The sequence below is a fragment of the Lycium barbarum genome, chromosome 3 (genome assembly GCF_019175385.1).
Source record: "Lycium barbarum isolate Lr01 chromosome 3, ASM1917538v2, whole genome shotgun sequence".
Classification (NCBI taxonomy): domain Eukaryota; kingdom Viridiplantae; phylum Streptophyta; class Magnoliopsida; order Solanales; family Solanaceae; genus Lycium; species Lycium barbarum.
The window spans coordinates 130432423-130447185 of NC_083339.1; the positions used below are offsets into that span (position 1 = coordinate 130432423).

At 35.8% G+C, this 14763-nt stretch overlaps 1 protein-coding gene across 1 annotated transcript; it reads left to right on the forward strand.

Moving 5' to 3' along the window:
- The first annotated feature begins 1459 nt into the window (after positions 1-1459).
- LOC132632527 (uncharacterized) lies at positions 1460-12454 on the forward strand. Its single transcript, XM_060348493.1, has 20 exons — positions 1460-1676; positions 1893-1979; positions 2109-2177; positions 2775-2907; positions 3045-3091; positions 3188-3274; positions 3398-3459; positions 4351-4393; positions 4493-4573; positions 5731-5847; positions 6708-6813; positions 6948-7011; positions 7174-7216; positions 9282-9542; positions 9623-9784; positions 10470-10604; positions 10717-10869; positions 11028-11114; positions 11755-11823; positions 11917-12454. The coding sequence occupies exons 1-20, from the start codon at positions 1545-1547 to the stop codon at positions 12022-12024; spliced, it is 2046 nt and encodes a 681-aa protein (XP_060204476.1). The 5' UTR covers positions 1460-1544; the 3' UTR covers positions 12025-12454.
- Positions 12455-14763: the final 2309 nt, after the last annotated feature.

The following is a 14763-nucleotide window of genomic DNA, read 5'->3' on the forward strand; positions in this document are numbered from 1 at the left end:
TTAAACCTAACGATTGGAAGTTCAAGTCTTGTTGTACTTTTGTTTGATCAAAATGTCTTATGTTTTCCGAGTCGCACAACATTTTGACCAAAAGAACTTTTTGCGATATCATGCCCTTTTTTTATGATGATAATTTCTTTCTTTATTTTGATAAACATTTATTGTATGTACATTTTTATCAATGCTAGTTTTAGGGTACGCGCAAAGCGCGTGTACCTCAAATCAATATGTATAAGTTTTTAAAAATTATATAAATAATTAAATTATGTATAACAGGTGTAGACACAGAGTGATGTGTGAAAGTCAGAGTCGGTCGTATCCGTTTGTCAAACACAACTCCAACTCCAAAATTCCAAAAAACCAGAAAAAAAGTGTTTTTTTTTTATTTCTATGGCCAAACGCCTACTAAATTACAGCAGCCACGTGTAAGGAATTGAAATTCTTGTACAACCCCTGTGAGGACGACAAATCCTTGCCATCCTCGCTTATATACAAGTAATGATAATTTGGTACATTTAAAAAATTGAAAGATATTTTATCACCAAGAGTTTTAAAAGTTTATGCTCTTATTTTAAAGAGAAATCATTTTACGTTTTTTCATAAAAGCAACTCATGTTGCTCGTAAAAATAACTTAAAAATTGTTTGATTATGGTATTGGAACAATTATTCTCAACATAAACTCTCACATGAAATAATACAGCATTTGGTTGGCCGCATGAGAAAAAATAATAGTTTCGTACATAACTAATGCAACATTTAGTTGACACTACTAAATAATACTCGTATTGAATACAAGGGACTATACACATTATTTGATTGTATATGAAATAATTATACCTAAACAGTGAAATTAAAATATTTAAGGATGAAATGCCTAAGTAAATTCATTTATAGTCATTCCTCCATTTTTATCACACATAATAACAAACCATTTATTAAGCCCCCGTGTGGCCATAAGAATTATTCACCTTATTCCGATTTTTTTCACTTTTTTCCGGAATCAGCATTTGGCCATGAGAATTCCGAATACAACTTGAAGTTGCATTCCGGAATACCAAAAACTCAAAAAACTTATTTTTTAAAAAAAATTCACTATTTTAACTTTTTTTACAATTACATTTCACCAAAAACTCCAACTCCAAAATTCAAAATTCAAAATAAAAAAATCTATGGACAAACGGGCCTAATGATCACTTTACATTTAGAGCCTGTTTGGATGGGCTTATGCCTATAAGCTGTTTGCAGCTTATAAGCTAAAAAAAATAAGTTGGGTAGTCTAACTTATTTTTTTTGGCTTATAAGCTGCTTTAGATAAGCTAAGTCAAATGGGTCCAATTATTTTTTTGTGCTTATTTTAAACACAAAATAACTTTAAGCTAGTCAATCAAACACTCAAAAAAGTTGAAAACAGCCGATGCAAACGGGCTCTTAAATAATAACCTTACTTTTTTCTTCTTAAAACTGGTCAGGCTATAAAACGCTCAATTTTGACTACACTGCGAAGGAGCCGCCGGAACTGAGCAGCAGCAGGACATAGTGAAAAATGGGAAAGAAAACGAAGAAACCAGGCAAAGGTAAGGAAAAAACAGAGAAGAAAACAGCTAAAGCTGAAGAAAAACGAGCCCGTAGAGAGTCCAAGAAACTCTCCCCTGAAGATGATATCGATGCTATATTGGTACCCCACTTCTTACCCTCAACAAATATTTTCTTTTTTATTAACCGTGATGTTCAGGCCAGCTTGCCACGTAATATTTGAACTGATAAAAAGAAATCACTACTGTTTTTGCGGATTTTGAAACTGAACCACTAGGCCACACACTTTTATGGCTGGTGCAAAAAATGTAAAATTAGAAACTAACTAGTATTTGAAAATTGTATTACACATTGACAGCTGAGCATACAAAAAGAGGAAGCTAAGAAGAAGGAAATTCACATTGAAGATAACGTGCGTGCACCTTCTCCCCGATCCAACTGTTCGGTAAGTGAAACTATTGACACTTCGATTTTATTTATTCGTGTAACACAGTTCAATAAAAGCAAGCATTTATATTAATGTATTAGTAAACTTTATCTACAACTGTGTTTCTTGTTTAATTGGTTTTTGCAGTTGAACATTAATCCATTGAAGGAGACTGAATTAGTTCTCTACGGTGGTGAATTTTACAATGGCAGCAAGGTAAGCAAATGTGGAAATTAGTAGTGTCGGAGCAATTCTATGAAATTTAGTTATAATTTGATACGTTTGCCTCAAGAGTTTCCTTTGGAATGCATATTCCAGTTTTTCTCATCGCGTGTGTTTGTCTACTTAATGCTGCAAGTTTAAGGAACTTTCTACTTTCCAGCTAGCTTCACAGTGATCAAAAATCTTGATTATGAGTCACTTATTCATAAAAATGTGGTGCGCTGAATAATACTCTCTATGTGTCAGTTTTATTGCCCATTTGCATCTCAAGGGTCAGTTTAACTGATTTTCGGAGCTGTATTGGAGTATGAATTCCTTAAGGAAAAAAAGTTTTGTCGTTTACAAAATTAAATGAGAAGTACTGTAGGTTGCATGTTGTCCTTATTAAAAGCGATAAAAGAAAACATCTTTTTCAAATATCATTATGTTTGACTCTCGTGAAGCCAAAACGGACAACTTGTTTAGGGAAAAGGGATTAATTTATTAATGGTTAGCTTTAAGTTCCCTTTTTTCAATGATTCTTTTGATGGACTAGTGATGTGTTATAGTTTGAACTGATGATTTGGAGCTTGTCGAATTGGCTAAATGCAGACGTTTGTATATGGCGATCTTTACCGGTATGATGTGGAAAAGCAAGAGTGGAAGTTGATTTCAAGCCCTAACAGTCCGCCTCCTCGCAGTGCACACCAAGCAGTTGCTTGGAAGAATTATCTTTATATTTTTGGTAAAAGATCCAAAGTCTGTATAATGAGTATTCTTTTTAGCATAAACAACGTTGTTCATCTTGATATATGCATTTGAGTTCATATTTTATTCCTCTTCCATGGTGGTTTTATGTGGTAATTGCTGTTACATTATCAGGTGGTGAATTTACATCTCCTAACCAAGAGCGATTCCATCACTACAAGGTAGAATCCATTATTTATCCCTTGGAATGTCACACTTCTGCCTTTTAGCCCAAGATTTACAATGTATTATGTACCCTTTTCTAATTTGTGTTGCAGGACTTTTGGGTGTTGGACTTGAAAACAAACCAATGGGAGCAACTAAATTATAAAGGCTGTCCTTGTCCACGTTCAGGTCATCGCATGGTACATTCAGCTTTCTCTACTAACTTAATTCTTGATAAGCAGTTTTTTTTTTTTTTTGGGGTCTCTTTTGGAACTTTTTTGGCCTTATAAAGGTGCTTACGATTCGAACTCGGCTTATTGCAGATCTTGTACAAGCACAAGATTATAGTTTTTGGAGGCTTCTATGACACTCTTAGGGAAGTCAGGTGGTTATTTTTGCCTTTGTTGAAGAGTTGCAAGTTACTGAAATTAATATGAGAAGCTTTCAATGATCTATAAACCCATTTTTTTTTTAATTAGTGATTATTGTCAGTGCTCCTTGTGGCTTTGTAAATAACTTGCAGCCCTCCTCATGCTTCAATTAGCTTTTGAAGTTGTGAAGTTTAGTCGTACATATTTTGCGAGATGATTCTTTCTACATACAATTAGAATTATATATTCATATCAACATGCTTGCCTGCTATGTACTGCCAAATTCTTCTGCAGCCAGCATACCTCCATGCACTCAAGGTATGGTGGCATCCAGAGCCAAGCCTTGCGGAGAATGGAGGCAAAAACCTGTAAACTAGTAACCGCATAACCTATTGTTTGTAGGGCAGAGTGACTTGCTGAAAATTTCAGATAAGGTTTGACATGTGTCCTGCGGATTCATGTATTGTATCCCCAACTATAACATGATAGCGGGAGCTTAGTGTACGGGGCTGCCCTTTTGCCCTTTTTTATCCCCAACTATAACAGGATATTTTCTTATAAAAGACATCACGGAATATTCTCCAGTGATTCATTTATCACTTATTTAATCTCTGTTTCCACAAGTAGCTCGGTTGCATAGATGCCTGCCAATATAACAACAACAACATACCCAGTATAATCCCACCAGGTGGGGTCTGGGGAGGGTAGAGTGTACGCAGACCTTAACCCTACCTTGGGAAGGTAGGGAGGCTGTTTCTGATAGACCCTCGGCTCAAGATTAGGTGAATAGATGCCTGCTAGTATTATATTAAATGCATCTCAATGAGGCTCTAACCTAATTGTCTGGACATAAAGTGATCTTTTGGTCTGATTTCTAAAATTTTCAAAACCTCTACTTGTTGCAGGTATTACAATGATCTGCATGTATTTGATCTTGATCAGTATAAGGTGAGTACATGATTTAATGAACCTGACATTTCTGCATTTTTTTCTGGTTTATTTGTTTAACAAGTTCTTATTGCTATCGCTTTGATATTCGCGCTGCAGTGGCAAGAGATAAAACCTACACCTGGATGCATGTGGCCGAGTGCTCGAAGTGGCTTCCAATTTTTTGTTAATCAAGATGAGGTGAATGATCAGCTGGAATAATTCTGGCTCCACCAGAAATTGCCCTACCTATCATCTTTGTTTGACTATTTGAGGTGTCTGGGATGGATGTATAATATGCTGCTACCGGGATTACTAGCTAGTGGGGTTTAATACTGTTTAATTCTGCTGCATTTTGTTGAGCTCCTACCTTCCAGACTTCGACCGCTCCCCTCTTCCCCTGCTATAAGACTTAGATATTGGCTCTGAACATGTACAACTTAGTGCTTACTACTATTCAAGGTTGTAGGCACCACTGTAGAACATACCATTAGGTATCTGAAAACTCTATTCTTTTAAGTCCTAAATTTCTTGTTTTTTGTAGTATTTTCTTCCTTGATAGTGGTCAACCTGTACTTCTGTACAGTCCAAACTGTAGAAAATTAAAAAAAAGGAAGCCTAAGGATATTTTTGTTCTACTTGCCATTACTCATCGGGATTGAATCAGATAAGACCTTCAGGAGTGAGTAATAATATGTTGAATTAGTATTCCTTGACCTTTTTTTATGTTGTTTGAAGAAGAAGTGAAGAAGTAAGGATAAAAGGAAGGTTGGCAGAATTATTTGCTCTTGCTTGTTGCACAAAAGCTTCAAAATGAATAAAAATAAGGGTGTTCTGTTATTGTCAACATTTTGTTAATTTGATCAATATATCTTAATACATTTCAACTTTGTTAAGAGATATATCATCTCTTCTATTCCTTTTTGGTTCCTTCTATTAGACAAGGAGAGTGCTTCAGGTGGGAAATTAAGTCGCAGTTTCCATTCTTTCAGTTTGCCATCCTCCCTGTTCAGCAAATTAGTTCCTTTATTTCTTTTCCTATACCACTGAGGTGGAGCTGTTTACACCCTTGACCCAGAATAGGTAATATCCTGGTGAATCTCAGGTATCTTTGAACTTCTTCTTAGGAATAACGATTGACTTCTCTATTTTCTTTAATTCATTAATTGGTTACATGTTCCTTCAGTTTTGCAGTATTGTTCTTTTAGTTGCGTGACTTATCTTTTGCATTATATGATTTGTTTCCTTTAGCGTTCTATAGAAAGCTTTTCAGTACTTCAGTTAGTCTCTCATATTATATGCTTCTTTGGTGGTAATCACATTAATTGGTTCCTAAGTCCATCTTTTACAAATTTCAGATATATCTATATGGTGGTTATTCCAAAGAAGTTTCATCAGATAAAAGTGGCTCAGAGAAGGGAATTGTTCACTCAGACATGTGGTCCCTTGATCCTAAGACGTGGGAATGGAACAAGGTTTATATCTTACTGTTCTCTCCTTCTCTCCCTTGTATTCAAAATCTCTTATGGTGGAAAAAAAGAAGTAATGTACTTTTCCCCTCTCTCCCGCTTTCTCTTCCCCTTCAAATTAGTTAGTGTAGCTCTCCATGTAGCAGATGGGTCTGAACCATTTGACTGTATCATTATATTTGACAATAATAAACATAAGTATGCTAAAGATGCCCTCACCCTCTAGACTATTATATGGAAACTAAATACTAAAATCACACTTCAGTTCCAAACATTGGCAGAAAATGGAATTTAAGTACGTATAAGATCATTACAGTATCGAGCTTAGATTGACATCTATTGCTTCAAAATGTACTTCCTAGCCAAGTGACAGCAATGATTGCAGATGTCCAGACTTCATAGTTTGCTGCCTTTGTCACGAGAAATTAAATACGTTTATTTTCTGATAAAGATACCAATGATTTCTTTAATTGTTTTCTGAGAAAGATACTAATTGCATTCTTTGAAGTACATCATTTTTACCAGAATTCTCCTGCAAAACATTCCCTCCCACTAAAAAAGAAAAGAAAAAAGACGAGCATAGTTGCTGTACATGAGGAACACTATGAAATGGCTGTTGCATTTATGTCTCCATCTATATATGGATGGGAGTGAGATAACGCGTTGCTTCTTTTACAAACTAGAGCATAGGTGTAGAAGCATCATCAGAAAGATCATCTCTGAAAATTTGGAGTTTAGTATTTGTTTGTTATGTTGCTTTATTTATTTTATTGACAAGTTGAAAGAGTTCTCTTATTACATTGTTTGAGTAATTTTTCGATGTTCAGAACATTGCCTTTTATTAAATTTGTCTTGCTGCATGTAAGGTAAAAAAAAGTGGCATGCCTCCTGGGCCTCGTGCTGGTTTCTCTATGTGCGTCCATAAAAAGCGGGCTATACTATTTGGAGGTGTCGTGGATATGGAAATGGAAGGTTGGTTTTCTTTGTATAAGCATATCTTGCAGCCTTTGTGCTTCTTTTCACATTATTTGCTCTTTTAACTTTTAAAAGGACAACTTTTAGAAAAAAGAAATGCAAACAAACATCTGACTGTATGTTCTATCCAGGTGATGCTATGATGAGCTTGTTCCTGAATGAACTTTATGGCTTCCAATTAGACAATCATCGCTGGTAAATGTCTATTCCATTACTTTGTATTTTTCTTGAGATGAATGCTTTTTTCTTATTTTGGTTGCACATGCCTATCTTTCACATTCTTTCTGTATCATTTCCGCCTTAGACAGTGTGTGATGCTATTTTCTTTTGGAGGTTAATAATTTATTCTACATACAGGTATCCATTGGAGCTGCGGAAGGAGAAATCTACAAAACATAAGGTACTAGCATTATTAGCTTTTAAAATCGTCTTCAGCGCTACCTGCTTAAACTACTGTCTCATGCACACCCTTTTGAAGCTTTTTTATACATGTGGTTAGCAACCTTTTCGTCACTACAGTTTGTTATAAAATCAATGTTCTCCTGCCACAGATTTCATTTCCTTTTGTTATTTGGGTCCAATAGTTTCGTGATCACCAAAGACATTAGGGAGACAGTCGAAAGTGCTAATAAAAACTGCAATTCAAACAACACTTAGACAGAGCCTATCTTAGGAACTTCTGGATTCTTGCATCGGCAAAGAGGGTTGTGAAGCTCCTCTATCTCGGAAAACAATGTAGAAAACAAAGTAGTTCCTTGTACTGTGGAATTGGTCTAGATGAAGAATACTGAGACCAAAAAAAGCCCGAGGTCCAAAGGTATATGCATGACAGGTGGCGCATAACCAGCCCTGTTCTTGTATGGGACATAAGTTTGTCTTGGGCTGTTGTACGTGAACATTAGTAACCAGATGCTTAATCACAATTTCATTGACGTCCTCTTCAAGATAAAATCTATGGATAATTGAGGCGCATGCCTTGGCGTCTTAGTGCTTGCACTGAAGCCATGGAAGTGTCCAGCCCATGCTGCACCTAGATTTAGGGTCTAAGTGCAGCTCGAACGAGTCTCTTAAAATGCACTAGATCATGTCATGTTGCATGACTAATTTTAGAAAAATCATATTACGTAATTCCTCATTTTATTTTGTGTCCAACCTAGATTCGAACTAAGTAATGCAAGCTGGCCATACATACTTGGGTAAGTTGGGCTTTGGAACAGGCCAACTTACTTTAGTTCTATGAGGTCCATCTTGCTGCTGTTGCTCAACCTGCAAATCTCTTGTGTAATAATATCTTCCCATGTCGAACGTGCTCTACCTGCTTAGAGCGGACCTTTGTGAGAACTGGGGTGTAGCTGAGCTGGGTAGCTTGCGAGCCACTCGTGCCTGGCTCTACACTTTCAAGTTTGACTGAGCCACTAGCAATGTGCCCGAGCCTGAACTTGTTGGTGCCCGACTTATTTAGCTTATTAGCCTAACCAAGCCTGCCCGAAATTCTTTCCCTAATTCAAATTTAAGTACTTCGAAACCCTAAGCATAAATACAAATAGCCACCTCTACTTTCACCTTTTTCTTCTCTCAAGCTGTAATCTCATGCCTCTTTCCTTGAGGTGAGTCTCTGGCTGCCTCTACCGTCCAAGCGTTCATCTTTTTCATCTCGGTCATTGGCATTAAGATCTCTTCCTTTTACAACTCTATGCAGCAGCAGCCGTTTCAATTTTCAAAGCCACTTCTCAGTTTTTCCATGCAAATCACTAATGCCAAGCTATATGTTTGCAAGTGCTGGGTCGAATATCTTTTATTTGAAGATAAAGAAGAATATTTTGCAAGGTCAATATTTTTTTTTTAGAGTGATTCAGTGTTTGATGGTGATTTCTCAAGTTCTAACTATAGGAACAGTTGTTTTTGGTTAGGAAGCAGAAGGAGCAATGTTGTGATTTTCTATAATGATTTTTGTGTTCTAGCTGTTCTGTTCCATTGGCGTTGGCCATTTGGGTATGTTGCATGTTTTTGGTTTTCATTTTGTCTTCCTTAATTTCTTCTTCTCAGATTCTACACCCTAAGTATAGGCTCTCCATTTTTAGTTTGTTGACATTGTTTTGGCCTCTGTAGTTTTCATTCTGACAGAAGCTGACACCATGATTCGGATTGTGCTTGACATTTTGGAGCATGCCATTGTGCTTGACATTTTCGAGCATACCGAGCAAACCTGAGTCCTATGGGATGAGGTTCGAGCTAAGCTCGAGCTCCTGAATTTGAGTTTCTCTTGAGCTCAAGCAGGTCTCGAGCTGCCATCTAAAAAATGACATGAAAATTCTCATTTTAGAGGCGTTCTCATCTCTTGCCTTTCTGAAACAAATGTGTCTCTCTTTCTCTTTGTGTATTCTAAAGCATATATGTTATTGTATCTCTATTCTCTAGAAATGGAATTTGATTGATAAAATCTGTTTTGTTGGATCTGCTCGCAGCAAAAGCAAGTTTTAGATGAGCAAGCTGACAGCATGGATGTTGATATTAAGACAAGTGCAATGGAAGTTGATGCAAATGATGAAGATGAGGACCTTGATTATGAAGATGATGGCAGCACAAAAGGCAATATCAATAAAATGTCTTTGAACATGAAAAAGAATGTGACTATTGATGATGGCAATGTAGCTTCTAGCTCTGAGGAAAAGCCAGTTGTTTCTAGCTCTAAATCTTCAGTCGTGCAAAATTCAGCTTCAGCAGATGTCAGTTGTGCGAATAACATAATATCTCAATAATGTATTTTCATTTATTTGTCTCCCTAAGATGCTTGTTCATCTTTCAGGTAGTAAAGCCCAGTGGGCGTATCAATTCATGCATGGCTGTGGCAAAAGATACCTTATATATCTACGGTGGCATGATGGAAATTAGAGATCAAGAGATTACTCTTGATGACTTATATATGCTTAATCTCAGTAAACTTGATGAATGGAAATGCATTATCCCGGTTAGTGAATATTTTTCTGTTGTTGTTTACTGTCTCTTTCTGTTTAGCTTGTCTAATTAATGAGTCTGTCTTGCCTCCATTTCCCCTCTCCTAGTTTTCACTGTCAAACCCATAATTATTTGGTTCCTTAGGAAGTAAATTTTCCTAGTTGATTTTTTTTTTCTATTATCATTTCCAAAAGGATAGATCATCTCTTATCTACTTATTCTGTCTTCATAACAAGTTCAAGCAGCTGATCATCTTCACGTGTCATGATGCAGCATCCTTGTATATTTTGACTTGCAAGCCTTTTCAAATTTTAATTTCGTCTTTGCCTGTCCAGTGAGACACACTTCAAAAAGACATTAGCTTACTGAGTAAGTAAACCTTTTTTTTTTTTCCAACAAGAGAAGTGTGTGGTTCATTAACAGGTTCCGCTTGACCCCACAGACATTATTTTGCACCTTATCCCGTTAAATGGACAAGTACTTGTGTGAAGATAATATTCCAGTTAACTATTTGGTTGATGCCAAAAGCCCTTGTGCGGCTAATTCTATTGCCGACCATTTGATGTGATATTTTCTGAATTTCTTTAATTGCAAGTAAAATCATCACTTGAACTTGTGAAGATAGTGTAAGTGCTATATTGCAGACTTGTGTTTGCTTTTTCCGTGTGCCCTGGACTTATCTTTAGATTTTCCGCCAGGCATCTGAGTCTGAGTGGGTTGAAGTGTCAGATAATGAAGATGATGAGGACGAAGATGAAGATGACAGTGAAGACGAAGATTGTGAGAGTGGTGATGGTAGCGACGAGGACACTGATGAAGAAGTTGATGTTGAGGTCTCTTTCCTTAATGCATTGAGCAGACTTGATTTTCATCAAATATCCTATGTCATTTTCCCAAATTATTGTTTGGAAGACAAACTGTGTTGTAATATTCATTTGTTTAAAGGCTAGGAATGGTGCATCAACATCAGTTGAAACTGGAGATGCCGTTGCCATAATTAGAGGTGAAGGTAAAACACTGAGAAGGAAGGAGAAACGAGCCAGAATTGAGCAAATCAGAGCTAGTCTTGGTCTTTCTGATGCTCAAAGAACACCAGTGGTACTGTATTCTTCTAAATCTGATTCTGGTTGAGCAACAAATGTGGTCTTTTTTAGATAAACTTAATTTGAGTGACTAGTTATTGATTTGTACACTACATTTAGCTCGGACATTTTTCTCTACTCCAAATTTATTGCCCCTTTTTTTCATTTGTGAAGCCGGGGGAGTCTCTGAGGGAATTCTACAAACGAACAAATATGTACTGGCAAATGGCAGCATATGAACACACACAACATACGGGAAAGGTCAGTTTTACCTATCTTAATTATTTGGGGGAAGATGCACAATGCATTTGATCCTTTTTCGTCGTAATATTACTACTCTAAAGGAGTTGAATGGAAAAGTCGTTATCAAATTAATGCACAGAAAAATAACTTTATATGAGGTGTTTACGTTTATTTTTAATTGCATGGAGCTTCATTTGAAATGATATTACACTGGGAGGAAATTCAACATTGTCAAGTTACCTATGTACCATCCCTGAAATGGAGATGGAAGGATCAGATGGGCGGCATTGCTTTATTGTTATATATGATCGAGTGGAATGACGCAGGTAGTAGAACCCTATATGAGTTGGGTTGTTGGAGATTGTGATGGTGATAACACGGAGATTGACAGAGAGAGGTTGATCACTGAACAAGAATTTAGAGGCCTGGGAGGTCACCTGTGAGGAGATTATACATGTGAGGGACCGAATATGCCGCCAAGAATGAAAAGCCAATATGGTGGCTGGCCTTGAGAATGTTGAATTGAAAGACTTTCCAGATTACTTATGTTCTCTTTATGTTTATATACATGATTTTTTTTTATGCAATTTATATTTCAAACTGTGTAAATTGATATGTATATTGTGTGAGCTCTAGTGTCGTTCTCTTGTCACTGTAGGAGCTGCGTAAGGATGGTTTTGATCTTGCTGAATGTCGGTACAAGGAGCTCAAACCTATCCTTGATGAGGTACGCTTGAAAATTATACATATATTCTGTTATATGCTGACATATCATAAGTGATCAGTGTTTGACGTGACCTCCTATGGGAACAAAATGCAGCTGGCCATTCTAGAGGCGGAGCAGAAGGCGGAAGAGGCAGAGGGACCTGAAAAGAGTAGTGCAAAGAAGAGAGGAAACAAGAAAAACAAAAATGTAGCATCCAAGTAGCCTTGGTCCTCGTGACCTTAGATTCGACTTATCTCCTCATCTGGTAAAGGCCCCAAAAGGAGATATTGAAATGCCAGTGTAGATTCTTTCACCAAAACAGGGTTGCAGGAAGATATTCTTGTTCCGTTTGCCTAAAGATGCGAGAGCCAATATGTATAAGTCAAGCAGCGGATTTTCCAGCCTCAAGAATTTAAACTTCTATAGGCCAACTTCGACTTGTGTGGTAGTTATTGTTTTATATATTTGCGTTTTGCAGTTTTGATATGGCTAGCAAGTTGAGTGGAGACGAACATGATAAGATGTAATTGTAAGGATAGATATTCAACAAAGGTTAAAAATGGAGTGGCATCTTCGACAAACGTGAAGACAATGTAAGGGTATGTTTGTTGCATGAATCAAACATAGTCAATAGTGAGAAAAGATTGGCAAAGAGCATATGTACAAGTTAGCTAGATAAGTAGGTAACAACTCCACACCATCGGCAGCGGCTCTTAGAAATTGCCTGAAATTTGCTTTGAAAGGATTTCGCATGATTTTATTTTTCTGTTTTTGTGGTAAAGGCAATATATGATATAATGAATTTTGATTTTATAAAAGACTTAAAAAACTTTTGTCTGAAGTTAGGGCTACCATCTTTGTGTATGTCTTGTGTCTACATTTTGCATCATGAAATGAAAGTGACAATGGGTTATTAGCTCACAGGCGTATAGTAGGAGATATTGCTAGTTACTTTTTTCTCCTCATTCCGGAAAATTTCTCTCCTTCGTGTCCTTTCATTCTTCCATAGCATCCATTTTGAAAAATATTCAAAATTTAAAAGAATAAGAGACGGATGTTGGAAAAATATGAATGTTAAGGTCCGTAAAGTAATACTAGAAGATTAGACCAGATTAGAAATAATCAAAATCAATAGAGGTCGCAAGTCACACAGAATAAATAAAAGGTCAAGTTTGGCGTATTTGATTTGAACCTCTATGTGCATCTGTCATTGCTATGATAATTGTGATAAAGGGATAGAAGTAGATTTAAAGTCATGCAGAGAAGTCATCACAAGAGATTTTAAATCTATTGAAATTAAAATGGACTTGGCTAAATACTCAGTACAAAACAAAACGAAACCAAAAACATCCATATAGATAATACCAACTAGTTATAATTAAGATTTTGTTGTAACTTTTGCGGTAAATTCAATATAATGTTTGTCAAGAGCTTTTTAAGTTTGTTTCTAATTTGTGTGTTCATGTGGGGGTTGAGATTCAAAGTACTTGTAGTTCAGAGAGCCCATAGTTACCTTAAAAAATAGTTTTTCGTATTAGAATGACATAAACCTGGATTATAGTGGATTGAGATGAAAAAAAAAAGATCAAGGATAATTATTAATTTTGGATTGGGACGTAGTTGATTGAGTGAATAGTAAAAGCAATTATCCTTGACTTTTTGACATAATTAGATTCTACTCTTCTTGTACCGTAAATTTTGAAGATAAAAGAGGGAGTGAATTTGGATACATTATTTAAATGAAAGTGATTAGCTAGCTCCTTAATCTTGTTTGAATTTTGGTACATTCTCCACATTAACATTATCTAAAACGCTGCATATTAACCACGGATTATGTCTCTACTCACCTACTATCACTCTGAAAGCACTATCAGTCTCTCAAAAGATGGACCCATCTTCACCTTTGTATTTACTTATTTTTCATTTTGAATTGTTTCATTATTTAATGACTTCAACCAAGTAAGCGTCGCGCATGCCATAATCACATATTTGTATTTTACTCACTTTCCTCCCACTTTAGTCAATAAAATATTTCTGTTTGTCTCACCTATATTACAACCTTTATGCGAATTAACCAACAGTTTGGACCCAGGAACGTATATTAAAATTCTTTTATTCGATTCTATAAAAATATATATTGTACATAATTGTAAACTTAATATTCCTGTCCAAGAAGTAGTGTGTGTACTAATAATGTCCAAACTTTAGCAAGCTAAGCTTTGTATTTTAATTAGCTGCATGTCCCCATAAAGATTTCTAATCCAGGACAAAGCACGCGTTGCCATATTCTATACTTGTATTTTATGCTATTTTTCCCTGAAAAGTGGAAAAAGCCTGGTCATTATTACTACTGATTTAGCATCTCCCAAGTTACGAGAGAATATAAAAAAAAGATTTTGGACATAGTGACAAATGCCAGACTTCTTCAATTATTATGAACCGTGTGGAGGTTGTACTCTGTATATTTTGCATCGTCTTAATTCATCATATCCGGGATATAATATGGTTTTAAAAAATTAACCGTATAGGAGTAGTTACGATAAGATACACACACTAAAATACTCAAAACACCACTGTTGGAATTCAAAAGCAAATTTTGCTTTTCGAATATCAAATAAAATGTTTTTCGGAAATAAAGAACAAGCAAATTTAGGTTTTTCAGAAAAAATTAACACAATGTTTCCAAAAACATTTTCTCAAAGGATCATCCAAACACACCACTTTTTCGTATGCCTTGAATTAGCTTTCCAAAAATTAAAACCGGAACTAAATGAATAATAAAAAGAACTAAATCCGAACACCACTTTAATAAACATCATCATAATTCGTTGATATAGATATTAACATAATAATTCATTTTTGACCTTAAATAAGATAATTAAAAATACATGATATGATGGGATAAAATCGGATTACCATCCAATGTTAATCATAATAGCTTTAATTTTTTTGTGTCTGGAA